General features: G+C 44.2%; 1 protein-coding gene across 2 annotated transcripts in view; it reads left to right on the top strand.

Annotated features, from left to right (window-relative positions):
• Nucleotides 1-371: 371 nt before the first annotated feature.
• The window catches only part of LOC129819575 (zinc finger protein ZFPM2-like), a 102,036-nt gene continuing 86,928 nt past the window's right edge, over nt 372-15,479 (top strand). For both annotated transcript variants that reach the window (XM_055875933.1, XM_055875934.1), the window contains exon 1: nt 372-703. In XM_055875933.1, the coding sequence (XP_055731908.1) occupies nt 664-703 (40 nt within the window). In that variant the 5' untranslated portion in view covers nt 372-663. The remainder of the gene's footprint in view (nt 704-15,479) is intronic.

Consider the following 15,479-nt stretch of genomic DNA (forward strand, 5'->3'; position numbering starts at 1 on the left):
TCTGTTTCCCCCAAGTCTTTGTGCGTGATTGTTTATTGTTAGGTCGGTAGGTTTCCGGCTGGTTTATTCCCGGGTGCTGCCTTACTCAAGAAAACAGAAAAAGAGACGATGTTTGTATGCGGCTATATTAACTATATATATTTATTGTTTGCCAACTGATATGTGACACATAATAATGCAAAAATAACATGCAAAACAGTCAAGCCCAAAAATACAGGTAAGCCCAAAAATACAGGTAAGCCCGGCTTTATTAACTCAATGATATATATATATTAAAAAAACACGTTTTTTTGCCAGTAATGTGGGGCTCAAAACAGGTGGCTGCCGTGAACGAAGGGGTCCCACTGGTCCTGGGAGTATTGTGCCTACAGCAATGGAACACCGGGAGTCACACACCTCATTCTGAAACAAAAACGCGATCCTCTGTCAACGTCTCGCTTCAGTTCACGCGCACATCAGCCCTCTCAAAGGACTAGGTACGAGCGCGAGAGACGAGAGAAGCTAAATACACCACGGGTGCTCGAGTCTTTTCATGTCAGTTACATGTAGCCTACTGTTCAATACCTATATAGTGGTTCGCGTTTGGATGAATCAAAAGGCAAATTTGAGAAGATAATAGAAGGAATCAAGTGAGCAGCTCTTAGCTCTGAGCACTGAGCAGGCATGTCCCGAAGGAAGCAGAGCAATCCAAGGCAATTTAAATGTAAGTTTCTATTTCTCTATCTTTTGTGTTGCTTTATTAAAAAACATATTTAAACACATGCTGTATTATCTTCAACATATAGAATGTATTTCGCAATAGAGATTGAGAGACACCATGACGATCAACTTTTGATATGTAAATATTTCAGCAGCCTAGTCATGTCCCGAAGGAAGCAAAGCAATCCAAGGCAATTTAAACGTAAATGACTTATTATCTGTCTTTTGTGTTGCTTTCTTAAAACACAGAAAACACAGGCTACTGAGATATTTACGAATGAAAAGTTGATTGTAATAAGGTCTCTGTCTCTCTATTGTGAAATATATTCTACGTGTTGAAAAAATACACCATGTGTGGAAATATGCAAGCGTATTTGTAAGAAATCATCATCATTATAGCAGTAGGCATATATACTGTATAATGAATGGTCACAATCATTTGTAAATAGTTGTATACAAAATGTTCTGGAGTTTTGTGAAATGTGGTAATTCTTGCAACTGTTATTCTTGAGCTAGTGCAGCCTACTTTTTTGTTGTGGCTCTTTTCATACTATTTCTTAGAAGTGTGTGATTTTATACAATGTATTCAGGTTCCATCCGCAGTCATGTGAAATCCTTAGATTAGGGCCTACTGAATTTATTTAAATTGACTGATTTCCTTATATGAACTGTAACTCAGTAAAATCCTGTTGCATTTACATTTTTGTTCCGTGTATTTTTAACTACTAAAAGTCACTGCATTAAATGTAATTTTTCCGTGTGCTGGTGGGAAGATTTGTATAGTCATTTATCATTGATTCGGGGTCATATCACCCAACACATTCTGATGACCTGTCCTAAACCTTTGGCCTTAAATGGCATTTGTTTACACATTGTTTACATGTTTCTAAATATATATGTATATTTCAACATGGCTATGTCCGTGGCTGTTTATGATATATGTTATGTCATTGGTATGACAGTGTTATGCAACCCTTATTACCGAGGGTTCAAGTGAAGTGTTTACCTTGTATATAATGCAGTCTGTTCTGCTCACCTTATGTCATTGGACTGCCTCGGTGTTATCAGAGTAAAAACTCGTGTGTGTTTAAATCATTTAACTATTTCAACCCTTCTAACTTACATTAGGTCAACGCACATGACCTGTATGTACTTTAATACAGGGTGTACTGTAATACGGTGTGTACGTCTCATCCCCTATCATTGGGTTATACGCCAAAGTAAAAACTCAAGTATGGTTGGGGGAATGTGATGAGCCTGAGAGCCAGCCCATCAGCACAGACAGTTATAGCAGAGGACAAAAAGGGTGTTAAAGGGTGAGAAGGATTTTTCTGCTCCCCCTTCAATGGAACGCATTGCCCCTGCCTGTTATCTGGCCATGCGATTCACAGTGAGCAGAGTATTTTAATATTTAGCTTATTCCATTCTCTGGGGTGCCCTCTGCAGAGCAGATAAAAAGAGGAGGTCTGAAAGAGCTCCATTAATTTGCCCCGATGACTGAGGTGATAAGGGGAGATAATGGAGGAGATAAGCTGTAGAAGATATACCATCAGACACCCCATTATTACCATTAGAATTCCAGCCTGGCAGTCTGCAGTTTCCTGATAATCCCCCCCCCCCCCCCCCCCCCACTGGATGATAAGACAAAAAATAGTCACTCTGTCCACACTCCCAAGGCCCTTCATTATTCCACCTCCAGGATATTCTGATAATATGGTGATATATATATTATGTCTTTTTTTCCCCCGCCTCAACTTTTGTGCCATTTTGATATTAGTATAATTATTTCTCTATTTTTCCATCAGACAGAGATATAACAAAGGCATTTCTTTCTGGAAATCTTTCACGTTGGTTTTTCCACCTTCTTTCATCTCGCCCCCCCCCCCAAAAAAAATAATACAGAGCTTTTATTGTAATAAGAGTTAGATCCCAAAACCAGATAGAGGAAAAGGAGGTGTTGTATGGAAAAACATATATCAACGGTGTCAGCCAAATCTAACCAGCCCAAGCTGGTAGCAGCTGTTGTTCTCTGCCTTATCACCTCCAAGCCAATATGCCAATAAATATTGTTCAGATTGGGCTGGCCAAAGTTATGACAGGGGGATTAAAATAATGTCCAGTGCTTTGCAGATTGGGCTAGGCTGGGTATGTGTGATATGTGGTCGTGCTTCGAAACCTCCACAGTGTCCACACAGCACCATGCCTCTTCCACACACAGCCTATCTGCTCCTTTAGAGGTAGTGTACTGTAAATATCCATGTTTCAATGGGCACCTGTCCGGACTCTTTCTGCCGGTGTGCACACTGTGACGCACGGCTGTCCAACACTGCTGCTGGAGAGCCACCCTCCTCTAAGTTTTCATTTCAACCCCAGTTGTAGCCAATTTAATTTGAGGTATAATCAACAGTAAAATACTCTGAAAAGCGTGTTTGTCCATTACTCTTAGCCACGTTATTCCCACACTGTACAACTTTAAGAAGTACCGTATTAATTATTTACATTAAATTGGCATATATGGCAATGCACTCTGGGTGATTTGAAGCGTAAACAGTCAATTATACCGTCAATTCCAAAGAAATCTTGGTTTAACAGTACATTACTGTAACTGTACAGCATTGTGGGATTGGAAACTTGCAACCTTTTCAAACAATTAGGATTGATAGGATTGAGAGACGTCAAGGTCTGAAGTGAACCAACCAAACAAGGTGTGTAAAACGTTTACTGTATAGGATTTACCTAAATTAATTACACCAAACATTACACTGTGATAAAAACAGTGATTTAAACGGTACATTTTTACATTAATCAACAATAAAATACTGTGAAGCATTATACTGAAACATACTGTAAATGGTTGTGCATTGTCAAAACACTTTGTGGGCAGGGAAAGAATTACTGTATTTCGAATGATACTGTAATTCCACCCCACAGAATACAGTAGCATAACGTATCTTTGGAGCACTAAAAACATTTTGACCACTAATGAGTTCACGGTGATGTTGTTTCAGGCTCATTAACGTATTTTGCGGTTTGCCTTGTAAGAGGCTATATTTGTTGCACCTGTGAGTGAGAACGCTGTACCAATTTAACTCCTATGTGGTTATAGTGACCCACCTGTTTTGAGACCCCACTTTTTGTGCCTGTTTTGCATGTTATTTTGGCATTAAAACGTGTCATATCAGTTTGCAAACAATGTAAAAAATAATATATATCATTGCGTTAATAAAGCCGCATACAAACATGGTCTCTTTTTTCTTTTCTTGAGTAAGGCAGGTCACTTTCTTATTGACTTGGTCAATAAGAAAGTGATCAGATGAAGCAGATGCTAAGCTACAGGACTGCTTTGCTAGCACAAACTGGATTATGTTCCGGGATTCTTCCGATGGCATTGAGGAGTACACCACATCACTGGCTTCATCAATAAGTGCATTGATGACGTCATCCCCATAGTGACCGTACGTACATACCCCAACCAGAAGCCATAGATTACAGGCAACATCTGCACTGAGCTAAAGGCTAGAGCTGCCGCTTTCAAGGAGCGGGACTCTAACCCGGAAGCTTATGAGAAATCCCTCTATGCCCTCCGACGAACCATCAAACAGGCAAAGCATCAATACCAGACTAAGCTTGAATCGTACTACACCGGCTCCGACGCTCGTCGGATGTGGCAGGGCTTGCAAACTATTCCAGACTAAAAAGGGAAGCACAGCCGAGAGCTGCCCAGTGACACAAGCCTACCAGACGAGCTAAATAACTTCTATGCTCGCTTCGAAGCAAGTAACACTGAAACATGAAACATGCAAATGCTTTGTCCTATATATATATATACTTTTTTATCCCCCGTCCAGCCCCCGTCCCCGCAAGAGGCCTTTTGCAGTAGGTGTACAGTAGGTGTACTGTAAAATGAAATACATAATTTTGCTAGACACTGAGTTGCCTGTTCTACTGCCAAATTCACGGCAACCCCTTTACAGTGTATAGTAGTTCCAGGTGATCAGAATTTGAATAAACAATAGGAAATGTATGTTCTAAATATTCTAATATGAATTATAAAAGTCTGACTTTGTTGTTATTACATGTCAATTTGATAGTGTGGCTCTCAGTCAGTGAAGAATGAATAATTCCCAGATCAATGCGACATGAAGAGGGGTGACTGCATGCCAGCCTCTCTCTCCATCCCCAGCATCTGTGCACTCTGCTAATTAGGTACACAGTGTTGTGGTCCATTGGTCTACAAAGAGGCGGCAGGTAGCCTAGCGGTTAAGAGCGTTCGGCCAGTATCCAAAAGTTTCCCGGTTTGAATTCCAGGTCGTACTAGGTGAAAAATCTGTCAATGTGCCTTTGAGCAAGGCATTCAACCCTAATTGGGTAAGAACGATTGACACATGTACAGTAGTTGGGACCTGACTAAGAGGAGTTGATGTTCCTTTCTCTCTACAATATTAGAAAACAATACTCTGCATCGTTTCACGTTGATGATGGATATCACTGCGACCAAGATGGCACAGGGATGAAAGGAGTGTTGTTAGGTGATCCCCTCTGTTAGCTAGCGGAACACTGAGCGGTCTGGCCAAGTCAGACCCTGTGGGAGGTTATATGGAAGGTGTTGATGACTGCTTTCTTTGTTAAATGAGGGGGGGTTGACAACCACTACCTCGGATGAATGAAAGGTGTTGATTTGTTACCGTGCTTCCCTTTTGGGGTAGATTTACTGTGGTGTACGTTTGGGGCTATTGTGTTGAGAGGCTGGTAAGAAAGTGTTGGAGTTGATGAGAGTGAATGAATGAATTGTATGGACTGTTTGGGCAAGTTTCCCGTTGTGCCTCAATATGCAGAGAAAATGTGCATTAACTAAAGAATAGAATCTGTCTTCAATTAACCACACTGGAGGAACTTGTAATGTTTGTTTTGTGATGGAAGAATGAGGTACAAACTGGTGTGAACTGCTTATTCCAGAATTGCCACAATCATCACAATCCATTGCAATTGACCTTGTTCTTTTCTGATAGAATCAATGTAAAAAAAAAAAAAAGCAAGACAAGCAAAGGTGTTTATTTGACAAATCTTTATCACTTATGTTCCAGTGTTTGTAGATTTGCTATTAGTGATGTCCAGCAAGCCCGCGTCAACAAAATCCTTTTTATTTTCAGGTTGACCTTCAGTTAGCTTGTAGGGATCAATGCTTGTGTTAGTCAGCCGTGATTATCAGTTACACGATCTCCCTTCTGTTTGTTGTTGTTGAATAACATCGATACCAATATCTAGTCTGCTCATGGTAGAACACGGTCTAATATATATTATTTTTTTATCCCCCGTCCAGCCCCCGTCCCCGCAGGAGGTCTTTTGCCTTTTGGTAGGCCGTCGTTGTAAATAGGAATTTGTTCTTAACTGACTTGCCTAGTTAAATAAAGGTTAAATGAAATAAAAAAATCCACAGATGATGCAATATCTAGTCTGCTCATGGTAGAACACGGAATGCGAGTTGTGAAGAAAAAAAAAACTTTGCAGGATTGAATTCTTTCATTGATTCGTTTTTCTGCACAGAGGGAGGTGGATCTTCCTCAAAGTATGGCAGGATAATCACAGTGTGTTCTAATTGTATTGGAAATGTAAAGGATTTGATTCAGAGAAGAAGGAAGTTGATTTTTGTTTCTGTAATTCGCTTAATTTAATTCATTGTCGTAATTTGAATGATCAGTGAACTTCAGAAAGGATTTGACTGTAGAGACAGAGCGAGAGCGACACAGAGAAGGCCTAACCCTACTCTACTGGAGTCTGACGTCAAATGTCTACTGTTTGCTGATGATCTGGTGCTTCTGTCCTCAACCAAGGAGGGCCTACAGCAACACCTAGATCTTCTGCACAGATTCTGTCAGACCTGGGCCCTGACAGTAAATTTCAGGAAGACAAAAATAATGGTGTTCCAAAGAAGGTCCAGTTGCCAGGACCACAAATACAAATTCCATCTAGACACCGTTGCCCCCCCCCCCCCCTCCCCCAAAAGAAGGTAACTTCCACGATCTGAGAGCCAACGCAAGAAGGGCCTTCTACGCCATCAAAAGGAACATAAAATTCTATGTACTAAGTAGGATCTGGCAAAAAATATTTGAATCATTTATAGAACCCATTGCCTTTTATGGATGCGATGTCTGGGCTCCGCTCACCAACCAAGAATTCACAAAATGGGACAAACACCAAATTAATACTCTGCATGCAGAATTCTGCAAAAAATATCCCCTGAGTACAAGGTAAAACAGCAAATAATGCAGGCAGAGCAGAATTAGACCGATACCCGCTAATTATCAAAACCCAGAAAAGAGACGTTAAATTCTACACCCACCTAAAAGGAAGCGATTCCCAAACCTTCGATAACAAAGCCATCACCTACAGAGAGATGAACCTAAGCAAATTGGTCCTGGGGCTCTGTTCACAAACAGAGCCCAGAGATCCCCAGGACAACAACTCAATTAGACCCAACCAAATCATGAGAAATCAAAAAGATCATTACTTGACATATTGGAAAGAGTTAACAAAAAAAACAGAGAAAACTAGAATGCTGTTTGGCCCTAAACAGAGAGTACACAGTGACAGAATACCTGACCAGTATGACTGACCCAAGCTGCTGCTCCAGTTTCAACTGTTCTGCCTGCGGCTATGGAACCCTGACCTGTTCATCGGACGTGCTACCTGTCCCAGACATGCTGTTTTCAACTCTCTAGAGACAGCATGAGCGGTAGAGATACTCTCAATGATCGGCTATGAAAAGCCAACTGACATTTACTCCTGAGGTGCTGACTTGTTGCACCCTCGACAACTACTGTGATTATTATTATTTGACCATGCTGGTCATTTATGATCATTTGAACATCTTGGCCATGTTTTGTTATAATCTCCACCCGGCACAGCCAGAAGAGGACTGGCCACCCCTCATAGCCTGCTTCCTCTCTAGGTTTCCTCCGAGGTTTTGGCCTTTCTAGGGAGTTTTTCCTAGCCACCGTGCTTCTACACCTGCATTGCTTGCTGTTTGGGGTTTTAGGCTGGGTTTCTGTACAGCACTTTGAGATATCAGCTGATGTAAGAAGGGCTATATAATAAATACATTTGATTTGATTTAAGGAAAGCTTTGACTATGTACAGACTCAGTGAGCATAGCCTTGCTATTGAGAGAGGCCGCCGTCGGCAGACCTGGCTCTCAAGAGAAGACAGGCTATGTGCACACTGCCCACAAAATGAGGTGGAAACTGAGCGGCACTTCCTAACGTTCTGCCAAATGTTTGACCATATTAGAGACACATATTTCCCTCAGATTACACAGACCCACAAAGATTTCGAAAAACAAATCCAATTTGGATAAACTCACATTTATATCGGGTGAAATACCCCAGTGTGCCATCACAGCAGCAAGATTTGTGATTTGTGACCAAACACCATTGTAAAATACAACCCATATTTATGTTTATTTATTTTCAATTTTTCCCTATTTGCACATCGTTACAACACTGTATATAGCCGTAATATGACATCTGAAGTGTTTATTCCTTTCAAACTTGTGTGAGTGTAATGTTCACTGTTAATTTTATATTGTTTATTTCACTTATTTCACTTTTGTGTAGTATCTATTTAACTTGCTTTGACAATGTTGACATCTGTGACCATTTGAATTTAATTGAAATTGAATTGTGAGAGAGAGAGAGAGAGAGAGAGAGAGAGAGAGAGAGAGAGAGAGAGAGAGAGAGAGAGAGAGAGAGAGAGAGAAGAGAGAGGAGAGAGAGAGAGAGATGAGAGAGAGAGAGAGAGAGAGAGAGAGAGAGATCGAGAGAGAGAGAGAGAGAGCGAGAGAGGAGAGATGAGAGAGAGAGAGAGAGAGAGAGAGAGAGAGAGAGGAGAGGGGGGGGGGGGCTGGGGCTGAAGAAGAGAGTGAAGGTGAAAAATTAGAAGGAAAGACAGACAGGTCCGATAAACCTAGATTGGTTGATGTGAGGCAGCCAGACCAGCCACCAAGGAATCAACAGTTTGACTGTTGCAACTAGATCAAAATCTCCGGGTCTGAAGAAGAGAGCGAAGGTGAAGAATTGGAAGGAAAGACAGACAGGTCCGATAAACTTAGATTGGTTGATGTGAGGCAGCCAGGCCAGCCACCAAGGAATCAACAGTTTGACTGTTGCAACTAGATCAAAATCTCTAGATCTCTTCAAAACGGGAACAGTAAGCAAGTCAAGGACAAATCCAGGTCGACGGCCCTTCCATCTCCTTTCCTTTCTGAGTGTTAACACTGCCAGTGTCCCAGTGTGCACTTTAGGCTTTATTTTGTTGACACTAAGACACTAAATACAAGAGGCAACACTTAAGGAAGTATTGGTGCGCTGCTCCTCTCTCCCGGTTAAAAAGGTGGGTGAAAAGACATTCATTATTCTGGGGGATTTGAACCTTTGGTGTTTTAAGGGCTGTGCAATCAGTCTTCCTAATCTCATTTAAAGATGGGAATAAACAATCAGTCTTCACGGTGAGGAAGGAAGCCCAGAGATGCATGTGGGTAGGATTATGGTAATGTGGGAATGAAACAAGCGTCTTTAAGACACTGCACTAATAACTCTTCATGCATGCGAGAAGAAGATGGTTCCAACAAAAATGGGGGAAGACGAATCTCAATCACATTGTTTCTTTGAACGGAAAACTAAAATTCGCATGCTGATTTTTCAACATTAATCTGGGACTATTTGTTACAGATGGTAAATGTTCAGAGAACAAGTCAGAAAAAGGCCACAAAAAATCTCAGGGTAGGATTTCTGAGCTAGGATCAGGTCTTCCATGTCCATATGACCTTATTCATTATGACCTAAAAGGCTAAACTGATGCAATGGTGAGGGAGACATTTTTATTTTCCCTCAAATCCTGGAGGTAAACAACAGTTAATTTAGGACTCAGGTTGTGCTCTCGCTCTCTCTCTCTCTCTCTCTCTCTCTCTCTCTCTCTCTCTCTCTCTCTCTCTCTCTCTCTCTCTCTCTCTCTCTCTCTCTCTCTCTCTCTCTCTCTCTATTCCTGGCCCACTGAAAACAGCCCTGAGGTGATAGCAGCACAGACTTAGCCATGCACTGCAGGATCCTGAACTGGGACCAGCTGAGAGAGAGGAGGGGGGGGGGGGGTGATAGGGAGAAATAGAGAGAGAGAGAGTAAGAGTGAGAAAGAGTGAGTGATATAGAGAGAGCCGTTAGTCACGGCACTGAGGGGATTGGGCACACAATGCAGCATGGCACCGCACAGCGTAACGCGGTGGATCCGGATTCCCTTGTCCCCAGCCAAGGTGCCACAGCTGCGTGTTTGATGTGTGGCAGCCTGGCAGGAGGGGCATGTGGAGAGTGCTATGCTCTCTCTCTCTATCTCTTTCTCTCTCTGAAATATAAATTCTGATCGCTTTATTGGCATGAAATACAATTTGTAGATTTTGCCAAAACAGTATAGTGGTATAGCATTTCAGTAAATACAGTACAATGCAATGAGGATAATGAAATACAGTTAATTTCAGTAGTAATAATACTAATTGTACATATAATCATGTATACAGGTACAAAAATACTGTTGTTGTATTGGGTAGTCTTCGGTTGATACATTTTATTAAATAAAAATAATAATATAAAAAAATCTATATATTGGCTAATAAATAAACAACAAAATGTAGATGGATGATTGTCACACTATTACTTGTAAGTTATATACAATGTAAATATGAAAAATGTGATCTTATTTGGGAGTATTTCTCACAGTAGAGGAAAAAGTGCATCTCTGTCTCTACCTCCCCTGTCGTGCAGTGACCACATAGACACTCCTCTTTGGATAGCCATGTCTTTTTGTGTCTCCCTTTTTCGATAGCCAATTAGTGATCGCTGATCCTGTATTTGGTCAGGATCTGTCTATGTTTTGTATCTCTGATCGCTCTGCAGCTCAGGAGTACTGTGTTTAAGCCTTTTATTTCTGATTCTGTCAGGGCCACATGCCTTTCCAGGTTTAAGGCTTTGTATTTTCTTTGAAAGTTCAGCCTGTGTAAGTTGGTCGTCAATTGGGTTCTGGTTGTTTTTAATTGTGTGTTCTAAGGAGCTGAGTTTTTCTTGCATATTTTGGGGATTTAAAGTAAGGTCTTCTGATGGTATTATTTCATAGAGATTTTCACACACCAAAAAATCTCCAAATGTTACCATTTTGAATGGCTAGGTCATTCCTTTGTTTTCCATTTAAACCATTCCATTTCTCCCACAACTGGTTTTTCCCAGAATATGCTTCAATCTCTTTCAGAGTATTTTCAAAATGCTTCCATTTCTTCCATCTTAGATTTTGTTCGTATTCTTTCAATGTGTCACAATATTGTTGCCGAACGTCTCTATCCTGTGGTTGTTGATGTTTTCTACTTGATAAAGCTCTAAAACATGTTCTTATGAGATTACGTTCAGCATCAAACAATTTCCATTTTTGAGGTTTCCAATTTTACATTTTTTTTTCTCCTTTTGCATAAATTTACTTTTGTGGCTACTTTATGATATATCTCATTTAATTTATACACAGCCAAATTTATGTCAGGGAGGTTTGGGCTGAATGTACTTGAAAGGAAATCAGTGATACAGGTTGTAATTTCTGGACAGTGCAACGCTGTGTTTAAGTGTGTTGCGATGTCAGGGGCCCATCTGTATATTTTATTTAGATTAATCAGTGTACAGGGCTCTGTTTGTGTGGTCTTTTAAAAAAATACATGAATCTGGCAGTGGTCAGATAATGATATCTGTGGTCTGACAGTGAATGCACTAATGGTGGAGCGGTTCAAGTCTGAGATTGCATAGTCAACAACATTGGTCACAAGAGCTGAGCAGTAGGTGAACCTTCCCAAAGAAGAGATGCATGCTCCTTTCCATTTTAGTTTACTACCTGGTCAGGGTTATTTCTATTACTAGTGGGGTATATGGAGGGATGTCCAAATGTACTGTATGTCTATTACCCTCAGGCTTCGCGGTTCAGAACCGGTTCTAGCATCAAAATCCCCACACAAAAGGACATTCCCCTCATCTTGAAACTGTTTGGTCTCTTTTGGGAGATTATCATAAAACTGATCATCATAGTAAGGATGAATCTGAGGGAGAAGCATAAACCACACCAATGTATAAATCATTGTCACTAAGGATTGTGCCCTTTTCTGAGTTTAACCAAATCTGGGTTTTACCCTTTTTATTTTTCTCAGTGAAGGGTCCCGTTTATATCATATGATCAATCCTCCCAAGTCCCTGCCCTGTTTTATGTTTTTATGTTTTAACGATTGAAGTAGAATTTCCCTATAGCCCGAAGGACTTTTAGGGTTTGTGGTCTTAAGACCCAAGGTAGAGGAGTACAAGCCCTGGATATTCCAATAACTAAAACCCAACAAAAATATAAATGCAACATGCAACAATTTGAGTTGCGGTTCATATAAGGAAATCAGTCAATTGAAATGAATTCATTAGGTTCAAATCTATGGATTTCACATGACTGGGAATGCAGATATGCATCTGTTGGTCACAGATCCTTTAAAAAAAGGTAGCGGTGTGACCACCATTTGCCTCATGTGGCACAACCCATCTTCTTCGCAAAGAGTTGCTCAGGCTGTTGATTGTGGCCTGTGGAATGTTGTCCCACACCTCTTCAATGGCTGTGCGAAGTTGCTGGATATTGGCGGGTACTCAAAAAACGCTGTCGTACACGTCGACCCAGAGCATCCCAAACATGCTCAATGGGGTGACATGTATGCAGGCCATGGAAGAACTGGGACATTTTCAGCTTCCAGGAATTGTGTACAGATCCTTGTGACATGGAGCAGTGCATTATCATGCAGAAACACGAGTTGATGGCGGCGGATGAATGGTACGACAATGGGCCTCAGGATCTCGTCACGGTATCTCTGTACATACAAATTGCAATCGACAAAATGCAATTGTTTTTGTTGTCTGCCTATACCATAACCCCACCGCCTCTATGGGGCACTCTGTTCACAACATTGACATGAGCAAACTCCTTGCCCACACGACTCCATACATGCTGTCTGCCATCTGCCCGGTACAGTTGAAACCATGATTCGTCCGTGAAGAGTACACTTCTCCAGCATGCCAGTTGCCATCAAAGGTTTACCTTCCGAAAGGGGTTACGACACCAAACTGCAGTCAGGTCAAGTGTCACGCCCTGACCATAGAGAGCCTTTTAATTCTCTATTTTGGTTAGGTCGTGGTGTGACTAGGGGGGGTGTTCCTATCTAGGTGTTTTTTTCTATGTTGGCCTGGTATGGTTCCCAATCAGAGGCAGCTGTTTATTGTTGTCTCTGATTGGGGATCATATTTAGGCAGCCATTTCCCAACTGTGTTTTGTGGGATCTTGTTTTGAGTTGGTGCATGTTGCACCTCTTATGTTACGGGTCGTTGTTTGTTTCCTTTTTGTTTTTTGTAAGTTTAAAAAAAAATTAAGATGTGGAACTCAGAGCACGCTGCGCCTTGGTCCGTCTCTCCACACAACCGTGACAGTAGATCCCACCACACCAGGACCAAGCAGCGTGCCCAGGAGCAGAGTGTATCCTGGACTTGGGAGGAGATCTTGGATGGGAAAGGATACTGGACTTGGGAGGAAATCCTGGCAGGACAGGATCCTTGGCGCAGACGCAGGGAGAGAAGGGAGGACAGCAACGACGCCGGGGTTGGCGGCCACAAGGAAAGCCCAAAAGACAGCCCACATTTTTTTGGAGGGGGGGGGGGCGAGGAGGGGGGTGGTCGGCGGAGCCGAGGTGTGAACCAGAGGCAACAAGGGAGGCGATAGAGATTTGGTCGGTCGACCCAAGGAGAGTACCAGAGCCTGCCTGGGAGTCGATGGAACAGTGCGAGGAGAATGGAGTTGGCGAGGAGTATTCGGCAACGCAGGTGTTTGGAGGAGCGTGTCACCAGTCCGGTGCAATCAGTGCCGGTCCCACTCATCAGGCCTACAGTGCGCTTCCCTAGTCCGGTACGTCTTGTGTCTCCTCCTCGCACTCTCCCTGAAGTGCATGTCCCCAGTCCGGTACGTCCTGTGCCTGCTCCTCTCACCCGCCCTGATGTACACCTCCACAGCCCGGTACGTCCTGTGCCTGCTCCCCACACATCAGGCCTCCAGTGCGCCTCCCCAGTCCAGTACGTCCTGTGCCTCCTCCCCGCACTCGCCCTGAAGTGCGTGTCACCAGTCCGGTGCCACCTGTACCGGCCCCACGCATCAGGCCTCCAGTGCGCCTCCCCAGTCCGGTACGTCCTGTGCCTGCTCCCCGCACTCGCCCTGAGGTGCGTGTCACCAGTCCGGTGCTACCTGTGCCGGCTCCACGCACCAGGCTTCCGGCGACGGTCTCCAGTCCAGAGCTTCTGGCGACGGTTCACAGTCGAGAGCTTCCAGCGACGGTTCACAGTCCGGAACCTCCTGCGACGGTCCACAGTCCGGAACCTCCTGCGACGGTCCACAGTCTGGAACCTCCTACGACGGTCAACAGTCCGGAACCTCCTGCGACGGTCCACGGTCCGGAACCTCCTACGACGGTCCACAGTCCGGAACCTTCAGCGACAGTCCACGGTCCGGAACCTCCTAAGACGGTCCACAGTCCGGAACCTTCAGCGACGGTCCACGGTCTGGAACTTCCTGTGACGGTCCACGGTCCGGAACCTCCTCCGACGGTCAAAGTTCCGGAACCTGCAGCGAGGGTTAACGGTCCGGAGCTTCCAGGCAAGGAGTCCAGTCCAGCTCTAGGGCAGGAGCCTTCCTCTGCGCCGATGTCCAGTACAGGCACGGCGGCCAACTCAACTCCAAGGCCGGAGCCTTCCTTGGCGCCGGTGCCCAGTCCAGGCACGCCATCCAGTCCCGCTCCATGGCAGGAGCCTTCCTCTGCGCCGGTGCCCAGCCCAGGCACGGCGGCCAGTCCCGCTCCATGGCAGGAGCCTTCCTCTGGCCGATGTCCAGCCCAGGCACGGCATCCAGTCCCGCTCCATGGCCGGAGCCTTCCTCTGTGCCGGTGCCCAGTCCAGGCACGGCGTCCAGTCCCGCTCCAAGGCCGGAGCCTTCCTCTGCGCCGATGCCCAGTCCAGGCACGGCAGCCAACTCACCTCCATGGCCGGAGCCTTCTTCGGCGCCGGTGCCCAATCCGGGTGCGGTGTCCAACCCTGCTCCATGGCCGGGGCCCTCATCTGCGCCGATTTCCAGTCCGCGCACGGCGTTCTACCCAGCTCTATGGCCGGACCCGTGGTCTGGGGGGGGGGGCAAAGACCCGCACCGGAGCCGCCACTGACACTAGTCAACCCCCCTACCCTCCCCAGTTGGTTTCAGGTTTTGCGGCCGGAGTCCGCACCTTTGGGGGGGGGTACTGTCATGCCCTGACCATAGAGAGCCTTTTCATTCTCTATTTTGGTTAGGTCGGGGTGTGACTAGGGGGGGTGTTCCTATCTAGGTTTTTTTTTTCTATGTTGGCCTGGTATAGTTCCCAATCAGAGGCAGCTGGTTATTGTTGTCTCTGATTGGGGATCATATTTAGGCAGCCATTTCCCAACTGTGTCTTGTGGAATCTTGTTTTGAGTTGGTGCATGTTGCACCTCTTATGTTACGGTTCGTTGTATGTTTCCTTTTTGTTTTTTTGTAAGTTAAAAAAAATGTAAGATGTGGAACTCAGAGCACGCTGCCCCTTGGTCTGTCTCTCCACACAACCGTGACATCAAGACCCTGGTGAGGACAAAGAGCCCGCAGATGAGCTTCCCTTGACCGTTTGTACAGAA

The sequence above is a fragment of the Salvelinus fontinalis genome, chromosome 22, assembly GCF_029448725.1.
Source record: "Salvelinus fontinalis isolate EN_2023a chromosome 22, ASM2944872v1, whole genome shotgun sequence".
NCBI lineage: Eukaryota > Metazoa > Chordata > Actinopteri > Salmoniformes > Salmonidae > Salvelinus > Salvelinus fontinalis.